This window comes from Mytilus trossulus, chromosome 13, assembly GCF_036588685.1.
Source record: "Mytilus trossulus isolate FHL-02 chromosome 13, PNRI_Mtr1.1.1.hap1, whole genome shotgun sequence".
In the NCBI taxonomy this organism is placed as follows: Eukaryota; Metazoa; Mollusca; class Bivalvia; order Mytilida; family Mytilidae; genus Mytilus; species Mytilus trossulus.
In genome coordinates this window covers 15,621,112-15,646,867 of record NC_086385.1, presented here as the reverse complement: position 1 = coordinate 15,646,867, position 25,756 = coordinate 15,621,112, and the positions used below count along the sequence as shown (strand labels likewise).

General features: G+C 32.9%; 1 protein-coding gene across 1 annotated transcript; it reads right to left on the bottom strand.

Moving 5' to 3' along the window:
• Nucleotides 1-7,055: 7,055 nt before the first annotated feature.
• LOC134694798 (uncharacterized) lies at nucleotides 7,056-13,274 on the bottom strand. The gene is made up of 2 exons (XM_063555859.1): nucleotides 13,182-13,274; nucleotides 7,056-8,005 (listed from the first exon to the last, which is right to left on the bottom strand). The coding sequence occupies exon 2, from the start codon at nucleotides 7,975-7,977 to the stop codon at nucleotides 7,099-7,101; it is 879 nt and encodes a 292-aa protein (XP_063411929.1). The 5' UTR covers nucleotides 7,978-8,005; nucleotides 13,182-13,274; the 3' UTR covers nucleotides 7,056-7,098.
• Between the last annotated feature and the right edge of the window lie 12,482 nt (nucleotides 13,275-25,756).

Sequence of the window (25,756 nt, the reverse complement as noted above, 5' to 3'; positions counted from 1 at the left end):
AAATCCTTTTTTATTTATTTATCAAAGTGAACTCTTTAAATTATACTATTTGGTTAACATCTGTGACTTATTTACTACGTGTACAGTTATAATCAATGTGTGTTTTTCCGAATAACAATTTTATTGATATTAAAAATTTCCAGTCACATGGTTACTAAAAAAAGTAACTGATAATTCTCTACAGAATCTTATGTTTTATAAGTATAATATTAAGTTACTACGCATTTATTGACCAAGTAATACAATGAACACAAACTTTCCGCAATCAAGTTTTTGTTTGTTTTCACATATCATTGGGGAATGTCTTTTTTATCTTCATTATGTTTGGTCAGTTTTCACTAGAAGGAAATGCATTCACATATTAACAGATGCACAGTAATAGTACAGTTATAGTACAATTTCTTTTAACATTTTCAGTATCAATGCTAAAAGAGGGACGAGAGATACCAGAGGGACAGTCAACGGTTCTCTATATTCAACCACTTTAAACACAGCTACATTTAAAAACGTTTATACAATTGTGTATCTTTTAAAGGAAATGTAAACCATGTTTTATTTTTCTTCATTCCTCGTCGAGAAGAATTTAAAAAAAAAAATTTGTTTTACAATCAAATATGAAATTCACAATTGAATTATACATTATACAAATTACACACTTGCTATATAGTAGAAATCGACATTATGCTAACACATATCAATATATCTGTCGTCTGGACTTATGTTTAAAATATCTCTGAAAGTGTATGAATGTTTCAAACATGAGTTGTTATCAGGATCATACATGACAGATTACAATCATCGTTCATTTCATATTTCAATATAAATAAAAGTATTATATATGTACATGCATTTGTGAATATGGTTCATGTCGAATTCTATCCGACATTGTTTTATATACATTAAGTATGGTAGTTTCATTTCAACACATAACACTTTTGGTTGTCCGTTAAGTTGAACTATTATTGATTGTTTTTACATCGTAAAAATCACTATAAGCATTTGTGGATGCCAATTTCAATTTAGGAATGAAATACTATCCCACACAAAGCGGTGTAACTCTTTCATCTTTGTGAGTCTACCAATATTTAATGATAAACGACTACAGTATTACAATTTGAACCGTTTTTCACTTTCATTCATTTTAATAAATAAATAAATAAATTAACAGGCAACCTATGACCTTTGTTTCTATTTGTTTATAAATAGAAAAAAGATGACATCACATTTTTTTGACTCACTAAATAGATAACATAAATTACGCTTTAAATATCTGTCTATAAGCATTTCAACAAAGATTGGTCTGGACCGTTAAAAATTACCATATCGGGCCTTGCTTAAGAAGATATGATATGATTGTCAATACCAACTCGCAACCAGACACAAAATTACGTTGAAGTTAATAAACAGAGGTCAGCGAACAGCCTCCAACACTGATCAAAACCCATATCTCATAACAAGCTACATCTGTTTTTGGAAGGGATTTTATTCATAACTTGTAAAAATGCATTCTTATTTGATCAAAAGATTCTCTAAAAGTGACATATTCATGATGCTTGATTTCTTGATTGTCGACAAATTTTTAAATTCGAAGGACGTTTGTCAACAAACATTCGTTATTTCCATGGAAACCAACTGTGATTGTCTTCTGAATGATTTATACAGGACCTTCTTAGGAAGAAAGGAAAGGAGTTAGCTGCAACTTTTAAATTGACTTTCCGTTTGAACATGCGACAAAGGATGCAACAGATACAGATAAGTCTGCCTCATATCTTGACTTAATTTAGAAATTGATAATGAGAGTCGTTTGTAAACGAAACGTTACGACAAAACAGAGTATTTCATTCTCCAACTTGTTAACCTTCCATTTCTACGTTGCAAGATTACAACAGCGCCTGGATATGGAGTTTATATCATCTAATTGATACGATATTCCAAGGCTTGTATTTCTTATTACGATTTCCTTGACAGAGGGTTGCCACTGATAAGGAAGCTTTCACGTCAAGAGTTATAAGTTGTAAAGTGGAAATCATCACTTCGTTAATTTTTACGGACGCCAACGGAGCTGGTTAATCGTTGAGAAATATCTATTTTACAGACGACCACAAATATGATCATTTTGTAGTACAATACCGCACCCTTTCCCCCGATTAAAACTTATAACAGAGTTAGTACTAAAATGAGGAAAACATCGGTTCAACATGTGAAATAGGGTTTGCCTACCGTTCCTAAGCACCTGAGATCACCCTCAGTTTTAAGTGGGATTCTCTTTAGTTTTTTTATGATATGTTATGTTTAAGAACTGTTGTTTGTCTGTTCGTTTTTTCCCTTTTTTAGCCATAGCGTTCCCAGTTTAATTTTCTACGTATGAGTACGAATGTCCCTTTGGAATCTTTCGCTTCTCTTTTAGAAAAAGCACTGAAAAGACAAAATTAAACATTTCAAAAAAAGGAAATCAACGATCTATAAAAAAGTAATACAATTAAACCGAACTCAATGGCAAATTCGAAAAGAAGGATATGAAAAAAAAACCAGACAAAATCAAACGCTATCAATGATCGGACCTAGTAAAAAACTATAGATTCCTGACTCAGAAACGTCATTTTTAGAAGGAAATGGTGAGTAAAACCTAGGTTCATGGCTAATATATACAACAATTGAAGTAAAACTAATAGGGTATAAAGCAACAATCGACAACAATTGTATTTCAGGCTCTTGACTCGGTATAGGCACATACATAATGTTGAGGGTTAAAACAAACCTATTATTTATTGTACATTACTTGATGCAATAAATTATATATAAATACTAAATAGATAAATGATTTGGAAAATACATTGAAGGTATAAAAAGTCATGAAAATTCCGAATGCAATAAGGTTATATCCGGGCACTCTGGTTCTAAACCTTGGTTCCATCTGGGTTTTCTGGTTCTGAACCTTGGTTCTCTGGTTCGAAACCATGGTAACTGGTTCAACATCTGGGTTGTTTGGTTAAGGCAACCCAACTTCTTGGTTCCATCTGGGTTCTATTCTAGATCATTCTGATGTTCCCGTTGAACATAACAGAATATAACCGCAAGTCTCCGAATAAAAAGGTAAAGTAGGTCAAATACGCTATAATTAATTTACAACATTAAACATTTAAGTATCGACGGTAAAGGAAGCTATAAGGTATTTATCTTCTCATTATAATTATTTTGATAAGGAAACAAGATAAAAATAAAGCATCGTATAGATTTTTAAAACAAACCGAAGTATACAGTACATCGAACATCCTTTTATTTATTTAATTCAGTCGTTTTGTTTTCTTTTTTTCCTTTACCAGTGTTTACTCATCCTTTATTTACGTAAATATGTTTTGACAGTGGCGGATCCAGAACTTTTCCTAAGGGGGGCCGCTCCAGTCATGCTTCAATGATTCTCGATATAATCAACCAAATTTTTCACACGAAAGGGGGGGGCGGACTCTCCCCTTGATCCATCTATGCTAGAAGCTTTAAAACCTCCCAATTAGGACATTTTGTTTATATGGCTAACGATATGTGCATCTAGCCACTTGACCAGTTGATGACTTGCATATATATTTGATTGCACATTTATTATCAAGTTCGACTGAATTTTATCTAATGGCTTTTTAATAATGTCAGATTTGAAAGAAATACATGTGAAGTATATGTAACTGTTAAACAAATCTTTTTGTTCAAAACAGAATCATGGATAAAAGACATATAACGGAAAGTAATGATCAATAAGTTGGTAAGCTTTAATTAGTTGGAAAAAAGTTATAAAATATAATAAAATGTATAATTATGTACAATAAATTTGTCAAATTTGATACTCATTCAGTCATTGTGAAGGGCATGCATATGATCATTCGGCCAAAAATTAAGAAATCAAAATTAAGGATGAATATTTTTATAATAAAATTATGTGTACATGTGTTAATGACAGTGCTAGTGGGATGTGTATCACCAACACAATAGTCAGAACTTCTGTGTTGGCGCCATGATAAAGGGGCATAGAGAGTTACACTAGTCCGTCCGTCCCGAACGTCCCATAAACACGGGTTCCGCTCTCCCAACTTAAGTTTGCCTCAACCAAATACTACAAAACTTTTACACAATAAATAAAAGAAGCTGGTGCATGAGTGTCAATGAGAACTCTCCACAAGAGACTAAATGACACAGAAATTAACAATTTTACAATGTAGCCTAGGTCACCACACGGTCTTCAACAATAAGCAAGATTCATACCGCAAAGTCAGCTTTAAACCTGTTAAAGGCACCGACATGACAATGTAAAACAATTCAAACGAAAAAACAAACGGTCTTATTTATGTACAAGATAGGCACGTGCATATAAAATAAGGCGGGGTTAAACATGTTAGCGGGATCCCAACCCTCCCCTTATGTGGTATGAGTGCCAATGAGAACTCTCAAAAAAAGACCAGATGACACAAACACTAACAACAAAAGGTCACGTACAGCTTTCGGCAATGAGCAAAGTCAATACTGCATAATGTTAGCAATAAAAGGCACTGAAATGACACTGTAAAACAATATTCAAACGAGAAAATAAACAAACAGATGTATGTACAAAAAATGAACGAAAAACAAGTATGTAACACATAAAAAACGACATTCATTGAATTACTGACTTACCACAGGCACATACATACCCAATAAGGCGGGGTTAAACATGTAAGCGGGATCTCCACCTCAACACAAAATCAAATTTGAAATTTTTAAGTGTCACTTTTACCGTTCAAGAGTTATAATGTCCCTTCAAAAACATAAATGCTGACTCTTTCGTTTCCTTTCTCTTAAATAAGTCTGACTCGATCAAATGTTAGGAACCTTATACGCGATTCACATTTCCCCATAACACAGATCTAATAAGTTCGATATTAGGTCCAGATGGCGTCACTTTTCATGAGTTTTTAGATGTAAAAAGTTGTGGTCCGAGTACCAATGATACAAATGTCAACCCGGAGCCTTGAGATAGGAAAACTGATTAATCTTTCGATTCCGTTTTTTAACTTTGATTTGCCTTAACCAAATATTTTGAAACTTATTCACAATGCGCATGGTCACAAAACGGTCAAAATTACGCGAATCCTGTATCTATATGTGGAAGTTTACTCATTTTTGTCACAAGCAGGGGCATCTGTGGTTAATAGACATATTCTACATTTAGTTCAGTAATCAGCGTATATTTACTTCCATTGAATTCTTCTTTGAATAGACTTAACTTGCACATTTTTTTCAGGATCTCGGTGCAGTTTGGTAACAGACAGTGATATTTCAAGTTAAATGTGACCAACTTAACAAAGTGTTTCACTAGATTGAGCTCTCTGTCTAAGTGTACTTTAAAGGTTCTTAGCATTGAGTTCAGTTTATTGATATGCGTATATCGTCTATGTGAATTTTTATGATGTAAAAGCAGACTATCCATACCTACATGAAATGAAATCTAAGGTAAAATGATAGAAACATTTTGCATTATATATCACAACTGGCAGCACACGATGCTACTGAAACAGTAAATTTTCTTACTTGATATTCACGTAAATCAAAGGATCTAGTTTCATCTGAACCAAACATTCTTACAAATTGAGAATGGAAATGTGGAATGTGTAAAAGAGACAGTTACCATGTCAAAAGAGCAGAAAGGCCATTTATTGGTCCTTATAACCGACTATGCGGTATGGGCTTTGCTCATTGTTGAAAGCTGTACGTTGACCTATTGTTGTTAATGTCTGTGTCATTTTGGTCTTTTGTGGATAGTTGTCTCATTGGCAATCATACCACATCTTCTTTTTTATATCTTCAATAAAGCGAGAAATTCACTCGCCCAGCGGCGGTCTTCAGATGGCCCTTAACAAAATGTGTTCCAGTTCAAACTCCAAATAATAAAATAAACTTACAATTAAAAACATACAAGACTAACAAAAACCGGAGACATCTGACTTGCCGTCAAGGTAGTCATACCAGAAGACACATCCAATATGCAAAGGTCAAGAGTCAGAAAGTCATAGTCTGGTCAAGAGATCATTGTAAAAAAACCCACAAAGCGGATTTTGAGAAAAGGGTCATTGTGGTACAGAAAACTAACAATATATCTATATATCTAATATATCTTAGAAGATGTAGTACGAGTGCCAATCATACAGTTAATTCTCCATTTAATTCATACAAAATATACAAGTTTTACATTGAGGGCAAAGGTCAAGCTCACACGAAGTTTCTCGTGCCAATAGACTCATCATTTTATGACTACACATCTACATGCCACATATTCAGAAGCAAGGTCAATTGAAAATTATATTTTGAGATCAAGGAAATATACCGAGGAACACACTGCAACATGATAACACACCCAACGTGCATACATGTAGGTCAGGAGTCAAAAAGTCAAAGTCTGATTAAATGTTCCATGTAAAAAATACACACAGCAGTCTTGCACGAAAGCTCATCATGGTACACGTAACAATGTATTATGTCATGCTGCACTACACATGCAAAATAAAGCAAACCTAGAGCATAGATAGAAACACAAGACATATATCTAAACTCAATTGAATGGTACTTGTATTCCAGGTCACTACAATTGCCTTCAACAAAGAATATAAACCGTTGCAACAATGCAAAGTTAAACCCGTCATTCACTAAAGTTTGAGCAGGATTCTTTGCAACGATTATCTTACCACATATAATTTAGAATCGAGTCGTGCAGTTATGTCAATAAGATTATACATTAAAACACTAAAAACTAGGGTTTACCATTAATGTTTAACCCAACCATATGATAGTACTATGGTAAACTTATGGAAACACATGATACAGTCATGGAATTGAATATTTGAAATAGTACGACCAGAACAATACAAGACAGAGTTGTAAACAGAAGAAAATAATGACACATACCGAATCTTTAATCCCAATGAACAAATTAGGAACCGTAGTTTTCATTCAATTTATTAATCTAAAATGTACGCTTTAGTTTAACAATGGAAATTAGCACTGTATATTTATATAAACGATCAATCTTGTAAAGATATAAATAAAAAGAAGATTTTTTACTGTTATGAATGTTTTGATCTATTCCCACTGATAATGTTCGGCAACTTCTTCTGGCCAATGCAATTTTCTTAGGTTCTGTTCATCGAGATGTCCAATATCCAGTTGAATTTCGTAAACATGGAGCTTGAATTTGTTGATATAATCATCCCTTTCAACCTTGAAATATCTAACATTTATATCGCGATTTTGTTCTAATTCAAAAATCAAGGATCTGACAAAATCTGCAGAATTTCTGTCGCTTATGGCAATTATTCCAATGCGTGTTGTTTTCTCTTTACAATAGAAAGCTGGCCTGACCTTATGGCATATTTGCTCACTGCAACCATGATGGACCCTATTATCATATCGGTTTTGAAAGTTGCGAGTTTTAAAAATCAACTGGTACATGCGATTTGTTTCCCAATTGTTTGTCCTCTTTTCGGCATTTTGTGCGGTTTCCGCCTGCATTTGTTTATATTCCCACTCAATGTCTTCAATTTTTACCTGTAAATCATTATCAGCTTCTATTTTACATTCTGGTTTTATGTTGTATCTATATATCATTTGTTTCTTCTTTTTGGAATTCTGAGCAAACACTAATTCACCTTTGATTTTTACAACGATATCGCGTTTGTTCCGAAGAGGAAGGCTATCACAAATTACTTGTTTTTGCGCTTTTATTGTTATATAGATAGTTGTATTGTCTACTGGGCTGAACTGTAATACGCTCTTAGGTGCAATTTGGGTGTAGCCATTATTTTGTACACAATGCCATTCAGTTTCCTTATTTGCATGTGCTCCTCTTTCTTCACCATACGTGTGTACTTCAAATCCAATCCTTTTTTGAACTGCCAAATCGTGATGTCGAGTAGCCTTTACATATAAGATTTCATTTGAATAATTTTTTACCAATACCATAGCTGAAACAGTCGGCTAGTTGTATGATCTGAAATATATTGTATAAAAGACAAGATATAAGGAATATACCATTAAGTTTATATTGAGTATGATCGCTCCATTAGAATGTTTTGCCTACTTACCCCTACTTTTCTTTCCATAATTATATCACAAAAAGGCGTATTTGAAAAAAAAATTGAAATCCTGGTTATTTTTTCATTGTTTTTGAAAGAAAAAAATTGCCAAATGTTAAATGTATGAAAAGTCAACAGAGAATCATTTCCCGCAATATTTTAAATTGCTTATTTCTCAAAAACAACCACACGAACCCTTAATTTTTTTGAACTAGTCTGCCATAAGTTATTAGTTTCCAATGACACGATTTGCTTGCTTTATGTAAAAATAAAAAAAGATGGGATATATTTTTCAATGAGATAACTCTCCACCAGATGAGATGAAATTCTACAGCTAAAAAATACCGTATTATTTATTGTTCTTTAAAAATTCCAAAAAGTTTTCGCAAATATTGCTTAGGTAATCTATGCCTGGGATAAGAAAATCCTTAGCTTTTCCAAAAATTCAAAAGTTTTGTAAACATGAAATTTATCAAAATGACCACATTATTGATATTCATGTCAACCCCGAAGTGTTGACTACTGGGTTGGTGATACCCTAAGACGAAACGTCGGTCAGCAGTGGCATCGACCTAGTGGTGTAAATAGTTATTAAAAGTAACAGGATTATAATTAAGTACGCCAGACGCGCGTTTTGTATGCATAAGATACATCAGTGACGCTCATGTCGAAATATGTATAAAGCCAAACAAGAACAAAGTTGAAGAGCATTGAGGATCCAAAATTCCAAATGTTTTTGCCAAATATGTCTAAGGTAATAAAAATTAACGGTTCCAATTTTCTTGCACCAGATCGCATTTCGACAATACTTGTCTCTTCAGTGATGCTCGTGGCCAAAATATTTGAAATTCAAAGCTCATATAAAAGATGAAGAGCCAAAAGGTCTAAAAAGTATAGCTGAATCCGTAAAAGGAATCAGAGCTTTGCATGAGGGAGATACATTGCTTAATTTATAAGAATTTCTAATATTTTGTAACAGCAAATTTTAATAACACAAAACATCCGTATTTTCATGCCAGTACAGAAGTACTGGCTACTGAACTGGTGATACCCTCGGGGACTAATTGTCCACCAGTAGAGGCATCGACCCAGTGGAAGTAATAACATTAACGGTACCAATTTTCTTGCAACAGATGCGCATTTCGACAATACATGTCGCTTCAGTGATGCTCGTGGCCAAAATATTTGAAATCCGAAGCTTATATCAATAAAGGCAACAGTAGTATACCGCTGTTCAAAACTTATAAATCCATGGATAAAAACAAAATCGGGTTAACAAACTAAAACCGAGGGAAACGCATTAAATATAAGAGGAGAACAACGACACAACACCGAAACGAAACACACACAGAAACGGACCAAGCAACAGACAAAACACCACGAGAATACCAAATATAACATCAAAACCAAAAACAGGAATTTGGGATAGACAAGTACCGTGCCACGTCTTATCTCAATATCTCAAAAATAAGAGAAAACACAAACGACTCAACGTTAAAATGCAACACACACAGAAACGAACAATATAATAACAATGGCCATATTCCTGACTTGGTGGGTTGAACCTGGTTTTAAGGCATGCCAAACCTCGCACTTTAATGGCAAAGTTAAATATAACATTGAAATGACAACATAATATTACAGGACTACAATACAAATAAAAAGGAGAACATATTAGACAAAGAAAAGCATGATTAATAGACAACAAAAAGCATCAGGTTTAAAATGCAATACGCCAAAAACGCGTCTTGTTCACACAAGACTCACCAGTGACGCCCAGATATAAAAGATTGGAAGTGAAAAAAGTACAAAGCTGTACAGCACTGAAGATCAAAAGTTAAAAAGGTTTTGCCAAATACGGCATTGTTCGTATGCCCGGGATAAGAACATTCTTATTATATATAACAATTCATGCTATTGCAAACAGTTAATTTTAACAAATGAATGTGAAAGATATTCATAATGAAACTGAAGTATTAACTTGTCACAGAAAACTAAACCCGAATACATAATGCCCAGATATAAAAGATCGAAAGTGAAAAAAGTACAAAGTTGTACAGCACTGAAGATCAAAAGTTGAAAAGGTTTTGCCAAATACGGCATCGTTTTTATGCCCGGGATAAGAACACTATTATATAGAACGATTCATGCTATTGCAAACAGTTAATTTTAACAAATGAATGTGAAAGAAATTCATAATGAAACTGAAGTATTAACTTATCACAGAAAACTAAACCCGAATACATGATGCCAAGTTCAATACAGCATAGACGTACCCGAATATAAAAGATGAAGAGCTGTCCAAATAGTATAGCGAAATCCGTGAAAGGAATCAGATCCTTGCATGAGGGAGATACATTCCTTAATTTATAAGAATTTCTAATATTTTGTAACAGCAAATTTTAATAACGCAAAACATCCGTATTTTCATGCCAGTACAGAAGTACTGGCTACTGAACTGGTGATACCCTCGGGGACTAATTGTCCACCAGTAGAGGCATCGACCCAGTGGAAGTAATAAAATTAACGGTACCAATTTTCTTGCAACAGATGCGAATTTCGACAATACATGTCGCTTCAGTGATGCTCGTGGCCAAAATATTTGAAATCCGAAGCTTATATAAAAGATGAAGAGCTGTCATCCCAAAGGTCCAAAAAGTATAGCTAAATCCGTCAAAGGAATCGGATCCTTGCATGAATGAGATGAATTTGGAGGTTGACTTATTCAACAAATTGTCAGCATTCCAATGGGAACGAACTTTGCGCCTCTTCTTGCCGACATCTTCTTATTTTCATATGAATCGGAGTTCCTTCAGACACTTGTCAAAAACAAGAAGATCAAAGAAGCCGGGTTATTTTATTTCACTTTCAGATATATTGATGATGTTCATTCCATTAACAATCCGAACTTTTCTGATTGTGTTTCATTAATATACCCAGCAGAACTAGAAATTAAAGAGACCACAGACACGGCTTCCTCCGCCTCATTTTTAGACTTATACCTCGAGTTTGACATACACAGTCATATCAGTACCAGAATCTATGACACACGAGACGATTTTAATTTTGAAATTATCAATTTCCTTCACATTAGTAGCAATATACCAACTTCACCTACTAATGGATTATACATTTCCCAACTTATTAGGTATTCAAGAGCTCGCAGCTCCTATTCAGACTTTGTAAAACGTCACCAGTGTCTGAGCAGAAAGTTGATTAACTAGGGGTATGTCAAAGAACGTCTCGTCCTTTTTCTAAAAAAGTTCATCGAAAGATACCCAGAACTCGTTGTTAAATATTGCGTATCAACTTTACAAATAATACAAGATGATACCGTCATTTGTTGAACGACAATTTTTTTTTTTATGTCTACCTGTGCGAATTTTAAACGCGCAATTTTACACCAGTAATGAAAACCTTCTATCCTTTACGGGTAGACTTTACATAGAAAAATTAAGTCGTATAAGAAAGGCAAAATGAGTATGTTAAATTTGATGTATGCCTTTTTTGTGGTTCTTCGTTACATTTATTGTTTTTATAGTGATATTAAGATGAAAACACAATATTGACTGATGCACCCCTATTTTTGACATTTTTACTCTTTGAGCATGTTTGTTTTGTTCATACATTGTTGACAATGTAATGGAATTTGATGCGACTGTCATACAAGTGAGAGGTTTAGCTAGGTATAAAACCAGGTTCAATCCACCATTTTCTACATTAGAAAATGCCTGTGTCAAGTCATGAATATGACAGTTGTTATCCATTCGTTTGATGTGTTTGGACTTTTGATTTTGCCTTTTGATTTTGGATTTTCCTTTTTGGATTTTCCTTTTTGAATTTTCCTCGGAGTTCAGTATTTTCTTTTTCTTTTTCTTTAATTTATAAGAATTTCTAATATTTTGTAAAAGCAAATTTTAATAACACCAAAAAAAATCTGTATTTTCATGTCAGTACCAAAGTACTGGCTAATCGGCTGGTGATACCCTCGGGGACTTATAGTAATCAATGCCTGGGATAAGAAAATCCTTAGTTTTTCCCAAAATTCAAAAGTTTTGTAAACAGGAAATTTATAAAAATGACCACATTATTGATATTCATGTCAACACCGAAGTGTTGACTACTGGACTGGTGATACCATCGGGGACGAAACGTCCACCCGCAGTGGCATCGACCCAGTGGTGTAAATAGTTAACAAAAGTACCAGGATTATACTATAGTACGCCAGACGCGTGTTTCGTCTACATAAGAGACATCAGTGACGCTCATGTCATAATATGTATAAAGCCAAACAAGTACAAAATTGAAGAGCATTAAGGATCCAAAATTCCAAAAATTTTGCCAAATATGGCTAAGGTAATCTATGCCTGGGAAAAGAAAAAGTAAAAGAGGCGTGATAGATACCAGAAGAACACTCAACCTGAAAAATCGAACACAATCTGACAACGCCATTTATTAAAAAAAAAGACAAACAGACAAATAATAAACAAGACCTACACAGCTTCTTAAGTACAAGCCATCTTGATATACAGTTCTGAAGATGCATATTAAGTGTACATCTTTAAAGCTGTATATAAACTGTAGTTGTTAAAGCTGTATATAAACTACAACTCTGTAAAAAATGTACATTAATTGCACATTTTTCAATCTGTATAGGCTAGTCATACAGGTTCTACCACTGTATCTTGTGTGATACGATATATCCACAGTTTATATTTAGTTTTACAGATTACAGTTTATATACAGCTTAAAAGCTATTCAGTTAATATACAGCTTAACATATGTAAAGTTTATATGCATCTTTAGGAATTAAAATCAAGATTTCTTGTACTAAAGTAGCGGTGTACATAGTTATTTGAAAAAAACCCACAAACTCCACTATAAACTGGGATAATATCAGGTGCTCCAGAAGGGTAACAAGTTGTCAACATTGTTTTATATCAATATTGATAATACACAATTGTTCCGGCTAATTTACATTTTTGTATTGCATTCATTGCTTATTTTACCTGGAATTGAAAATCCGTAATTTTTCAAAAAAAATCAAAATAAAATTTCTTGATAAAAAATTAAGTACAAATTTAAACTTACTGCATACGTTGACATATAGTGGCTAAAATCCACGTAATTCGATCTCAGTTGATTAGTTGTCGTAATTCCAATAACACTCCTTATTTTAATTTTAACATGCATTATAATAGCATAGACATGACGTCCATATTTATAAAAGTTTTAATTATTTAAATTCTTTTCTTTTTAATAATTGGCGCGAATCAACCTTCGTATTTGTAAACCTTCATAAATCAATATATTGACTGTAATCAAAGTTATTAATCTCTTGTTTTTGTAATTTGACGACATGCGATCTATTTTACAGGTCTTTAAATGCAGATTTTGTACTTTTTAATCCATTACCCTGTAATTTCGATTTTGTTGAACGCTTCATAAGGTAGTATATTATGTAAATATTCTTAAAAAAAACTACTTAGATTCAAAAGATAATACACCTGATCGCTATAAGACTACTCGGCCGGCCGACCCGGCCGCTCGACCTTTTGACGCAAACAACAATCACTTTTCCATTGTGGCGTCAGATGTTTTGTTTTATGACGTCAAAATTTTACGGGAACCTGTGTGATATCCAGTAATGTCGGACAAATAGCGATAAGGTGTATTGATGAAGGCATAACATTTTTCACGTCAACTCTAAACAAGTGGTTGTACTGATACTTATGTAAGCTTACCCCATATGCTACAGTATAGTCTTGGATAATATATTCTAGGTTATGAAGATGTGCACCTTTTTATTTTATGTTATGTTATATTTGTATTTTTTGACTGATTAATAGTGAACTTTGATATTTTGGCCACGAGCATCGCTGAAGAGACATGTATTGTCGAAATGCGCTTCTGGTGCAAGAAAATTGGTACTGTTAATTTTATTGATATGTTATTGCATCGTTGAACATGACAACACGAAAACATAGACTATTAAATCACCTTTTAATCAAGTAAATGCTTTAATTTTGAACAATAGAAAAAAAGTTTAAGTGTAAGTTAGAGCCACAATGGATAAGCGTTCATTCAAACATCGTCTATCCATTGTTTTTGCAATACACATATCCACGTCTGCTTGTTATGTGTGTTGACAATTGTCTGGCATTATTCTTGATTAAATTCATCAGTATTTTGAATTATTGTTTCAGATTGATGTGTAAAGGCTCAGGATATATCGGGCCTCTCGCAGAGAAGTGTTATTCACAATGTTAACGTCGTCCGTACCTACATGGCGAACCATACTTTATATACATGCTTATATATCACAAATACAGTTTTGTAAAGGTTTGGATTTGTAATTGTCACTATTGAAATCAAAGAATAGATTTTGTTATTGAAAATTTAAACATTCGTCAAATACGTTAATCGTTTTATGCCTAAAACAAAGTCGCCTACACAAATCCGAAAAACAACTATAAACATTATTTTTTGCCCAGGGAGGATGAACATATTTTCTGATGCATACAAGAGATTTCTTAAAAAAGTACATATAAAAAAAAATAAGCTGCATATAGTCTAAGGATGAATAACAGTATAAACATCTAGGTAGAAGTAACATAAATATAACATACATATGTCGACAGTTAAGGTAAGACATTTCGAAAGACAGATTTGCCAATACTGAACTATGAGAACAATTAAAAAAGGAAGGAATCTAATCAAATGGCAAACTGCAAAGCTCAAACACATCAACAGGCATGATTAAAATCTGTAATCTTTCTAATTTGGTAAAGGTATATTCTTATGTAGTAAATGGTGAGTTAAACCTGTTTTCTAGCTAGCTTGACCTCTCACTTAATGATATGACAGTCGAATTAAATTCAAACAAGTAAAAACTTATTGTTAATTAATCAATAATTTTTTTAGATAAATATGTCAACAAAAGGCCTAGGTGTCGACTTATTTTTCGAGAATTTTCTTTTCTTTTGGCAAATTACCCCGCTATTATTGGCGTTTAAAAAAGCACTTATCGGCTTTTGTTCGTGTTTTGAATGCCTGTAAACGACAGAAAACCCTAGTTTTATGAACAAAGTATTTAATGGAAACATGTTTTATTTTACAAAGTTAAAACATTACTTAGAAATTGATAACTGCAAGGCTGTTATTAATATTTTCGTTAATCCATTGTATAATATTCGGCAACTTCTATTGGCCAATGTAATGTTTGTAGTTTCTGCACATCGAAATTTCTGATGTTGAGTTGAATTCGGTAAACATGATAATTGAATTCTTTATTATAATCATCTTGATGTATTTCACAATACCTCACATTTATACCTGGATTTTGCTCTAACTCAGATATCACGGACCTCATAAAGTCTTTAGAATTTTGCTCGCTGATTGCAATTATGCCAATGCGTGAAATGGTTTCGTTATGTCCAGTAACTGGCGTGACCCTATAGAATATTTTCTTCCTACAACCATTATATTCCCCATTGTTAGTAATTGGCCTGACCTTATCTGATTTTATCTTCCTACAACCAAGTAATCTTCTTTTTTTCTGTCGTTCTTGAGGGTTACAAGTTTCTATGGTAAATTGGTACATTCGTTTGGCGTCCCAATAGTTTGGCCGCATTTTTGTATTTTGTCCTCTCTCCGGTTGAATTTTTCTTTCCCTGTAAAGGTGATCATCTCTAGGTTTTGAACTGTTGCCAACTTCCCTTTTTGGTTCTACTCTAATTGTGTATTTGCCTGAAACTTTTTCTTTCTTTTTGACAATTTCAACACACAAAAGTTCATCTTCGGCCTTCACGATGACTTGCTCTTTGTCCCGAATAGGAAAAGCATTGCAAATTGTTTGTGTTTTAGTAATCATTGTTACATGCATTGTTTTTTTGTCAACCACTGGGCTAAGCTTTTCTTTTTCCTTGGGCAAAATTTGGGTAAAGCCATTATCTTTTGCCCATTGCCATTCATTTTCGTTTTCGGTTTTTGTACTGCAATCTCCATGTTTGATTCCAATACGTTTACCTGTGGTCAGTTCCTTATTTCCTATGACCTTGACATACACAATTTCCTTCGATTTATTTATAATAGAAACCATAGCTGTATCTGGCGGTCACTGAAATAATGACTGTTGTTTAAATGACAAATCACATGTAGTATATCCGAAAAAAATAATAAGGAATTTGAAACATACTCAATTAATGTCTTACGTAAACAATAAATTTACGTATCGAAACATTTCTGAATAATCATGACATCCATTCCATATTCTTAAAAATAAAAGCGAGAATAAAAGTCTCGTTTTTTTAACGGTATGGTCGGCTTTGCAATTGACCAGAAAAGAGTATGCAAATATATGAAGGAACTATTTGAAAGCCGTCATCGATATATTACTTATTTTAAGCCAACCTTTTTTAATGAATAACAATCAACTGTTAGTTAATTTCCATTTAAAAATGATAAGAAAAGATATAAATGAAGATGTGTTCAACCGGTGGGCCTCCAACAATGAACAAAACACATTAAGTGTACAAGCTAGACAAGTCATAATGTCAAACGATTCAAAAGAGAAATCCAACAAACTAAATTCTACCATATTATTAAAATAAGATATATTGCAGAAAGCAACCAAAAACAATGATGGTTCACGTAAACATTTGCGTTATCATTGAACCGTTATTAAACTTGTAAAATTCGACGGATGAGAAATTCTGAATTCTCTTTTTGTAATAAAAACACACCTTCACGAACAAATTCTTCTGGACTAGTTCACAAATTCATAAATCCGAGTTTTATTACAGTATTAAACATAATAATAAAATTGAAAAGTAAACAACATTAATTTGCAGCAGTCTAAAAACACAACTTAAAAAACTTGATGTTTAACATAAAATTTGCAGCAGTCTAAAAACACAACTTAAAAAACTTGATGTTCAACATAAAATATAATTGATGATTAATTATCGATCGAACTTACCATTATTGGCTAAAACTTAGCAGGTAGATAGCATGTCAGGTGGATATCATGTCTACTTATTTCAAATTATTAATATGTGTTAGATAATATCTTTAACACGAATGTCATAATTGCTATGATTATAGTATTTAAAATTATTTTCTTGTTTCGATTTGGCACTGTATAATCAAACCTACCTTGTTTAATTGTTTAACTGAATTAATCAATATATAACAATTAAAAAATTCTCATTGCAATCAAAGTTATATTGATCTTTTCTTGGTAAATTGACGACATGCAATTTATTTCAAAGGTAGTTATAATATTTGTTTTTTCAAACCTTTATATAAAGTGTGTACTTCATATTTATGTAGTGCTGCCAAATAATATATAGATTAATAATAGTTTGATATTGATGTTATCTTAGCGGTATGAGTACAATGGGTACATGATAGAAACATGTGTGTTCTTTGTAATACCAGTAAACAGGAAGATGGTTAGAGTGAAACTTACCAACGTCAGTGATATGGCTGAGTCATAGTTTCGAATGCAGGGTCAACGTATTCGACGTCACAAAGTCGGTTTATGCCATTGGATTAGGAGTTTAGCAGAGTGAGACAGACAGTAGCTATGCACCCCAGGTTTAAGCCATATTATTTCTATATATTCATACCCAATCAGGAATATGACAGCTTTTACATTCGTTTGATCTACTTGATATGGTACTTTCCGTTTTGAATTTTTCTTGAGGTTCGGCATTTTTGTTGCTTGACTTTTTTCTCATATATCCTAGTAACCTTGAGATTAAGGTTGTGACACGTATGGACGTCAACAAACTCATTTCCATTGCAAATAAAACGATTTAAACTTTCTAATTGTTAATTTCTCGTTTCGCAGCAGTAACATATCATTTTGCTTCATCGTATAGTGTTTGCATATCTCAGTTTAAAAGTAACGCTCGTGCTACATTTCTTGATTTATGATATAATTGTTACGGTTAGAGGACGTTTTGAAACGCGATCGGCATTTACTTTTATACCAAATGCACTCCCATATTTAAAGACTGTTTCTTCTAATCATATTAGGAAGACTTCATGGTGACATTATAAGGGAAAATTAAAAGAAGATAGCACTCCAGTGTAAAATCACGTTCCTCTATACAGATGATGTTCTCTCATATACCGTATAGCGGTGTAAAATTTCGTGATTTTCATTGAATCAAATATACGGAATATTTTGACGGTTATTAATTTGGCGGATGGAAAACTGTTATCATTTACTTTCCATGTACAATTGAAATTTTTTGGCGGAATTTATTTTTGCGATATTGTTCTATCCGCGAAAATAAGCGAAAATGTACACCCCGCAAAAATATCCCACTATTCGATATGCATGCCAAGTTTGGTGACAATGTAGACCTCTGCTATCAGAACTTACTTGGAATAAAGCATACAACAGATACGGTAATTTAGGCCTAATACCTTCATATGCATTTTGAAATTGACAATAGTGGTGATTGGGGGAAAATTTAAGATAAAATACATGATTTCCGCTTCTCAAATTTAACTTTCTATATCTGTTTAGCAATATCAAGGCACCGTAGAGATACTTGATACGATATTTGAAACTTTATATTTTCTGTCATGATTTCTATTCAACAGATTTGCTACCAACTACTTGCTTACTGAACTAAGGTTTTATAGTTGTGAATAGTAAAACATTTTACGGATACCATAACGAATTTTTGGTGTTTTGTGAAATATCAATTTCATAGATGACGATGGATATGTTGAAATTGTAATCATGTCGAATGTTAACTCACCGAATTAAAATTTTAAACCAAGTCTGTACTTAAATTTACTTAAACAACAATGCTGTTGTCAGATGTGGAACATGACCTGTTTTCCATTCCGGACCAACTAAGATCTCTCCAGTTTTTACTAGTGTTCTGTTGCTAAGTCTTTAATGTTCTATGTCATTTGTATACCTTTTTTTTGAAAAGGGCGCGTCTGGCGTACTAAATTATAATCCTGGTACCTTTGATAACTATTTACACCACTGGGTCGATGCCACTGCTGGTGGACGTTTCGTCCCCGAGGGTATCACCAGCCCAGTAGTCAACACTTCGGTGTTGACATGAATATCAATAATGTGACCATTTTTATAAATTTCCTGTTTACTAAACTTTGAATTTTTCGAAAAACTAAGGATTTTCTTATTCCAGGCATAGATTACCTTAGCCGTATTTGGCACAATTTTTTGGAATTTTGGATCCTCAATGCTCTTCAACTTTTTACTTGTTTGGCTTTATAAATATTTTGATATGAGCGTCACTGATGAGTCTTATATAGACGAAACGCGCGTCTGGCGTACTAAATTATAATCCTGGTACCTTTGATAACTATTTACACCACTGGGTCGATGCCACTGCTGGTGGACGTTTCGTCCCCGAGGGTATCACCAGCCCAGTAGTCAACACTTCGGTGTTGACATGAATATCAATAATGTGGTCATTTTTATAAATTTCCTGTTTACTAAACTTTGAATTTTTCGAAAAACTAAGGATTTTCTTATTCCAGGCATAGATTACCTTAGCCGTATTTGGCACAATTTTTTGGAATTTTGGATCCTCAATGCTCTTCAACTTTTTACTTGTTTGGCTTTATAAATATTTTGATATGAGCGTCACTGATGAGTCTTATATAGACGAAACGCGCGTCTGGCGTACTAAATTATAATCCTGGTACCTTTGATAACTATTTACACCACTGGGTCGATGCCACTGCTGGTGGACGTTTCGTCCCCGAGGGTATCACCAGCCCAGTAGTCAACACTTCGGTGTTGACATGAATATCAATAATGTGGTCATTTTTATAAATTTCCTGTTTACTAAACTTTGAATTTTTCGAAAAACTAAGGATTTTCTTATTCCAGGCATAGATTACCTTAGCCGTATTTGGCACAATTTTTTGGAATTTTGGATCCTCAATGCTCTTCAACTTTTTACTTGTTTGGCTTTATAAATATTTTGATATGAGCGTCACTGATGAGTCTTATATAGACGAAACGCGCGTCTGGCGTACTAAATTATAATCCTGGTACCTTTGATAACTATTTACACCACTGGGTCGATGCCACTGCTGGTGGACGTTTCGTCCCCGAGGGTATCACCAGCCCAGTAGTCAACACTTCGGTGTTGACATGAATATCAATAATGTGGTCATTTTTATAAATTTCCTGTTTACTAAACTTTGAATTTTTCGAAAAACTAAGGATTTTCTTATTCCAGGCATAGATTACCTTAGCCGTATTTGGCACAATTTTTTGGAATTTTGGATCCTCAATGCTCTTCAACTTTTTACTTGTTTGGCTTTATAAATATTTTGATATGAGCGTCACTGATGAGTCTTATATAGACGAAACGCGCGTCTGGCGTACTAAATTATAATCCTGGTACCTTTGATAACTAATTATAAGATTTGCACTAACGTATGAACTTGAACAGCTCTAAGGTGTACTCCGTCTCTCTTTAACACTACACGGACTTTGTTGACAGGTGCAACCACTTACAATAATATTGCTCAAACATAGTTATTTGGAAGAATGAGTGAAGTTCACACACACTACCCTATTTGTTATTGTTATATTTACAATCACGAGTTGGCTGATAAATAAAATCAACAGTAGTATACCATTAAGTCACACATAAATAGTGTATTCTCTCATAAAAACATACAAGTACAACGGTTACATAATATTACAAAACATGCATACATAATATATATAAATAATTAACATTTCAAATAAAAAAAAGTTAAATAAAAAAATACAAATATTAGAGAACAAAACAAAATCGATTGTGAGAAAACAAATACGGGTCTCAAACTAAAACCGAGGAAAACATATCAACTATAACAAGAAGAAAAAAACGATACAACACTTGCATGACTGTCCCTTTGGTATCTTTCGTCCCTCTTTTGAGATACCAGTATGGTCGCCTGATCCTTAAATATACGGATTGTTTTCAATTTCCCTTGGTTAAATTTTGACTGAACAAAAGAAAAAGCACGAAACACAAAACAGTCCAAGAGAGAGACTCAAAATGATTGATATCTAAAATATCTCCATTATAAAGGATGCGTGATTGTTTCATTATTTGTTATTTGCTTTGAACTAGTTATCATTAACTGTTTAATAATATTGTTATGAAAAAGTTTTAGTACCCTGCCACGTCCACTTTGTTTTTTCGGTTAGACGTATTTCTGCTTTGCATCGACCGATGATTTAAAAAAAAAATTCAACTGATTTTTAAAGTTTGTCCTTAGTTTATACTGTTTCACAACTTTTCTAGGTTAGTGCAGGGTTTTGGCATCTTCTTGCTAGTTTAACCCCGCCCCATTCGGTATGTCTCTCTATCAAGCCATTATCTATAATTCAGTAGCTGTCGTTTGTTGCTGTGCATTTTATTTGTTTTTCATTCAATGTTTTGCACTCATATCAGGCCTTTATTTTTCTAAATTTTCTTGTTTAAATTAATGTTATCATTTGAGGCCTCTTTTAACTGACTTACCAATATGGCTTTCACTCATTGTTGAAGGCCACAACGTTGCTTATAGTTGTTAATTTGTGTGTCATTTGGTCTGTTGTGAGATTTGTCTCATAAGCAATCATACTACATTTTCTTATTTTGATATAAACTAGCAGATTAAATGAGAACTAAATCATCAGCTTTCGTAAAGCAATGATTATATTTTATAAAGCTTCCCCTTTGTCATAAAACAAATCAAAATTGTAAAAATCAGGAATACTAGTTATGACACTTTTTCATTCGATTGATCCCTCCTCATTTCTGTAAATAATATACCCCGCCCAAAAATAACAATACTGTTGACAACATAGATAATTTTTATTTGAATTTAACATAAATAAAACATTTTATTGGAAAACCGTGAATAATTTATCATAAAGCAGAAATCAAACCAGTTAAATTGAAGGCAAAAGTGAAAGCAGCAAACAAGTTTTGGAAACAAAAACCTATCGAAAGTCCATCGAAGAGTTGTAAACAAAATTATTAGTATACCAAAGACATGTAAAAGAAAAAAATACTTCGATAGCAAAAGATCAATAGAGATACCAGACTTAAAAATCTGGCATTCGTCAACATAAGACGCATCGATAACGCTCTGACAAAAACACTACAGTAAAACCTGTTCACATATTCGTTCATTCAGATTCCCACCTAATGACTGGTTTTGTAATCTTTGTCAGTTTTTATTCTTTCGCTTTTGATTTTGGTATATTTTTTTTATTATACCGTACTCATTTTCCACCAATTGGTTTTGTTGTTTAAGATTCCCTTTTCTTGAATATTTTGGACAGATTTCTGTTTGAGGATAGTTATTTTTCCTTTCAATGGGATAGTCCTTAACTTTCACACAATTGTCAACTTTCCATCCAGATTCAAGTTTAATAATGAATCTGTATATCAATTTGTTTTCCTTTGGGGCATTTTGAATAAATAACAACTCGTCAACAATGTCGTTGCGGTTTGTTCGAATAGGGAGGGCGTTACACGTAATAGGTTTGTGTGATTTAATTGTTACATAAAATGTTTTGTTGCCAACTACCGGTACAATCTCTAAAACATCTTTAGATGCAATTGCAGTAACTTCTTCAACTTCTGCACATTGCCAATCAGTTTCCCTGATGGCAGCAACACCTTTTCCTGTAAAACACCCTTGAACTTCAATGGCAATCATTTTATGTACTCCCAGCTCCCTATCTCGAGTAGCCCTTACATATATGATTTCATTTGAGTCATTTTCTACCAATACCATAGCTAGAACGTTGGTTGATTTTTTTTCTAATATTGCCTTTGTTTACCACTTTTTTTTTCAACTACTCTTGCCTTTATTAATTTTTATTACTGTAAACTTTATTAACCACTGTTTTTCTTATTTTCACTCTGAAATAAGGGATTCAAATTACAATGAGCAATAAGAACATTTAAAGGTTGCAGTCTTGTAATTGACTGCTCCATAGGCTTACATGCAAAACAGCTGATCTTTGAAAATAAAAAAAAAATGCTAAAAAGAAAAAATATTTCATGTTTATATCATGTATGTACTAATGTGAAATTGTGATTTAATCGATTTCAATTCAGCATAAACCTATTATCAAACAGAAAAAATTGAGTTCCGAAAAAAATCAGAAAAAAATGCACTATTTTGTTTCCCTCCATGTTTTGACATGCACCGGAAACTGGAGTTGTAATACAAGACTGGTACATGAAAAGTTCATATTAGAAAAAGAAAGTTACATTACAAAAATACCGAACTCCGATTACTACTATGATTACTGTAGATTGATTGTTATCCGTTTGATACCAGTTTCTGTTGATGTCGGAGGTTAACGTGAACCACGAATTTAATTTTTTAATTTTTGTATTGTAATTTAAAGGTCTCAAATATCCCTTTTACTCACTCCGCTCCGCTTTGCGCTGCAGTCTCCAACCGACAGTAGCAAAGCTTTTAATACAGTACTGTTATTACTTTGATTGGTAACGAATACCGGGTTGACGAGAAACATCTATAAGATTAAACTCGTAAACGGCCTGAATCTTATTTGAAATTGACGTTGTTTCTTTTTTATTAAAAGAAGTGAAACATCTTATTTTATCATTTTTCATCATACTTTCCTAATGAATGGACGAAGTATACATCTCCAGTTGTGATGTAAAATTGTTTGTACGTTTTAAATCCGAAAGACGAATTTTAGAATAAATGTCCAAATACGATTCAAACTATCAAAATTTTGTTTTGAATAATTCATAATAAAAATATGATTCAGACAAAGTTCAACTCACTTCATAAAGCTTCCTTTAGCTTCCTTATATCGATCCCACCTATTTGGTCTCCAGTTAATAGTTTTTCATTGGCAATCATACAACATATCTTTATTTTGATTAAAAACAGATTTTTGATAAAATCTAAGACACTAGTTGAATTTGTTTGAAGATTATAATTACCTCAGTCCTTTTCTTCGTAATCATTGACCTCGAAAAGTCATGCATAACTTAATGAATTAGTATATACTTATTGAAAATTAACACTGCAATCAATGTTATGAGAGTCTTGATTGAATGTCCTTAGTGTCTGTATGCTTCAATTATTTAGATCACTTTTTTAAAATAAATTCTGTACATTATTATCTATATGAAATTTTAACAAAAGTAAACATCTGTTTCCTTTCTTAAAATATGTTTTTTTTCCTATTTTTATCATATATAAGCACCAACTTTTCTTAATTTAGTATTTATAGTTCAATTTTTTATTCTTTCTCTTTTTTCCCCTTTACTACACTCGACCCTCGTGTTATTGATTTATTTGTATGCAATTTAACGACTTGCAATACATGAAGAAGGTCGTTGAAGGCAGTTATTTTTACTGAGTACTGAATTATTTGAAATTCGTCAAATGCCACGTAGGGTTCTATATAACTTAACAGACAACATGACAGATGCTGCTAACCTTTACAATCGTGTCCTCTTTTTCTCTAATGTGACCTACCGAATTAGACTTATCACCGATTGTCGATTGGGTATCTAAATGATCAACATATCGGATGCCACACATTGAACAGACTCAGTGTTAGCTTTAAATGGCTCATAAATAAATGTGAAACAACCCCAAAAAAACCAACAAAATGTTGAATCAATGTACAAAAAATGCTCGAAAAACACATATGTTACACAGCAACAAACGACAACCATTGACTCCTGACTTGGTACTGGTACATACATATAATAAGTACATAACTTGTCTTTGAAGGCGTTAAGGTGGTATGGGTGTCTTTCGCCATCTTGGATTGTAAAAAACAGAGAATCGAAGGTCCATATTTTCTATCAAGTTAGCAAAATTTTATGCAGGAATGCAGATTTTTAATGTGAATTTTCATTTAAAAGAACCAATTTATAAGAAAATAACTTATAAATATAAATATTTTTTCAAATTGGCATTTTAAGGGGAGGTAACTCTAAAACAGTGCATTTTCTGAAGGACTCTACATTTTGTCTTTTAGCCGGAAAAAACGTACGGTGACCCTATATTTTCTTTTGATATTCTTAGAGCATTGTCTAAAAGCAATCTTTTCCTAATTTATTTTACAATTCTATCATTTTATTTAGTTTCTATTCACAAAATGTTGTGTTTTTCCTTTATAATCCATACAAAATTTGTCATTTTGTCACAACATGTAGCTTGAGAAAATGCGCGGTGACCTATCATTTTTATAATATTTTTGAACATGTATCAATAGATACTACATTTTGACAAAGTATGAACAAATTCTATCATTTTTATTTTAGACTCCCATACCCCCTTAAGAGTATATGTCGAAACATTTTTAAGGTTGGCATAGATTAGTTTAAATAAAATACTTTGATCAACTATTGTTGTTTCTCAATCATTGAAAACATTACATTGATATGTGGATTTTGTACTGGTTTGTTACTTCCCTTTTTGAAATGAGTCTACTAGTGCATTTCTAACCAAAATTTTGTAAACGTTGTGTGGCGTTTTTTTTTCCTTTTCTAAACGCTACAAAAATAGAAACAGATACATCGTTTACTGATCCGGATTGAACTTTCAATAATGCATGCACATGTTTTTGGTAAACAGACTTTTGACAAACGTACAAAAAAATACAT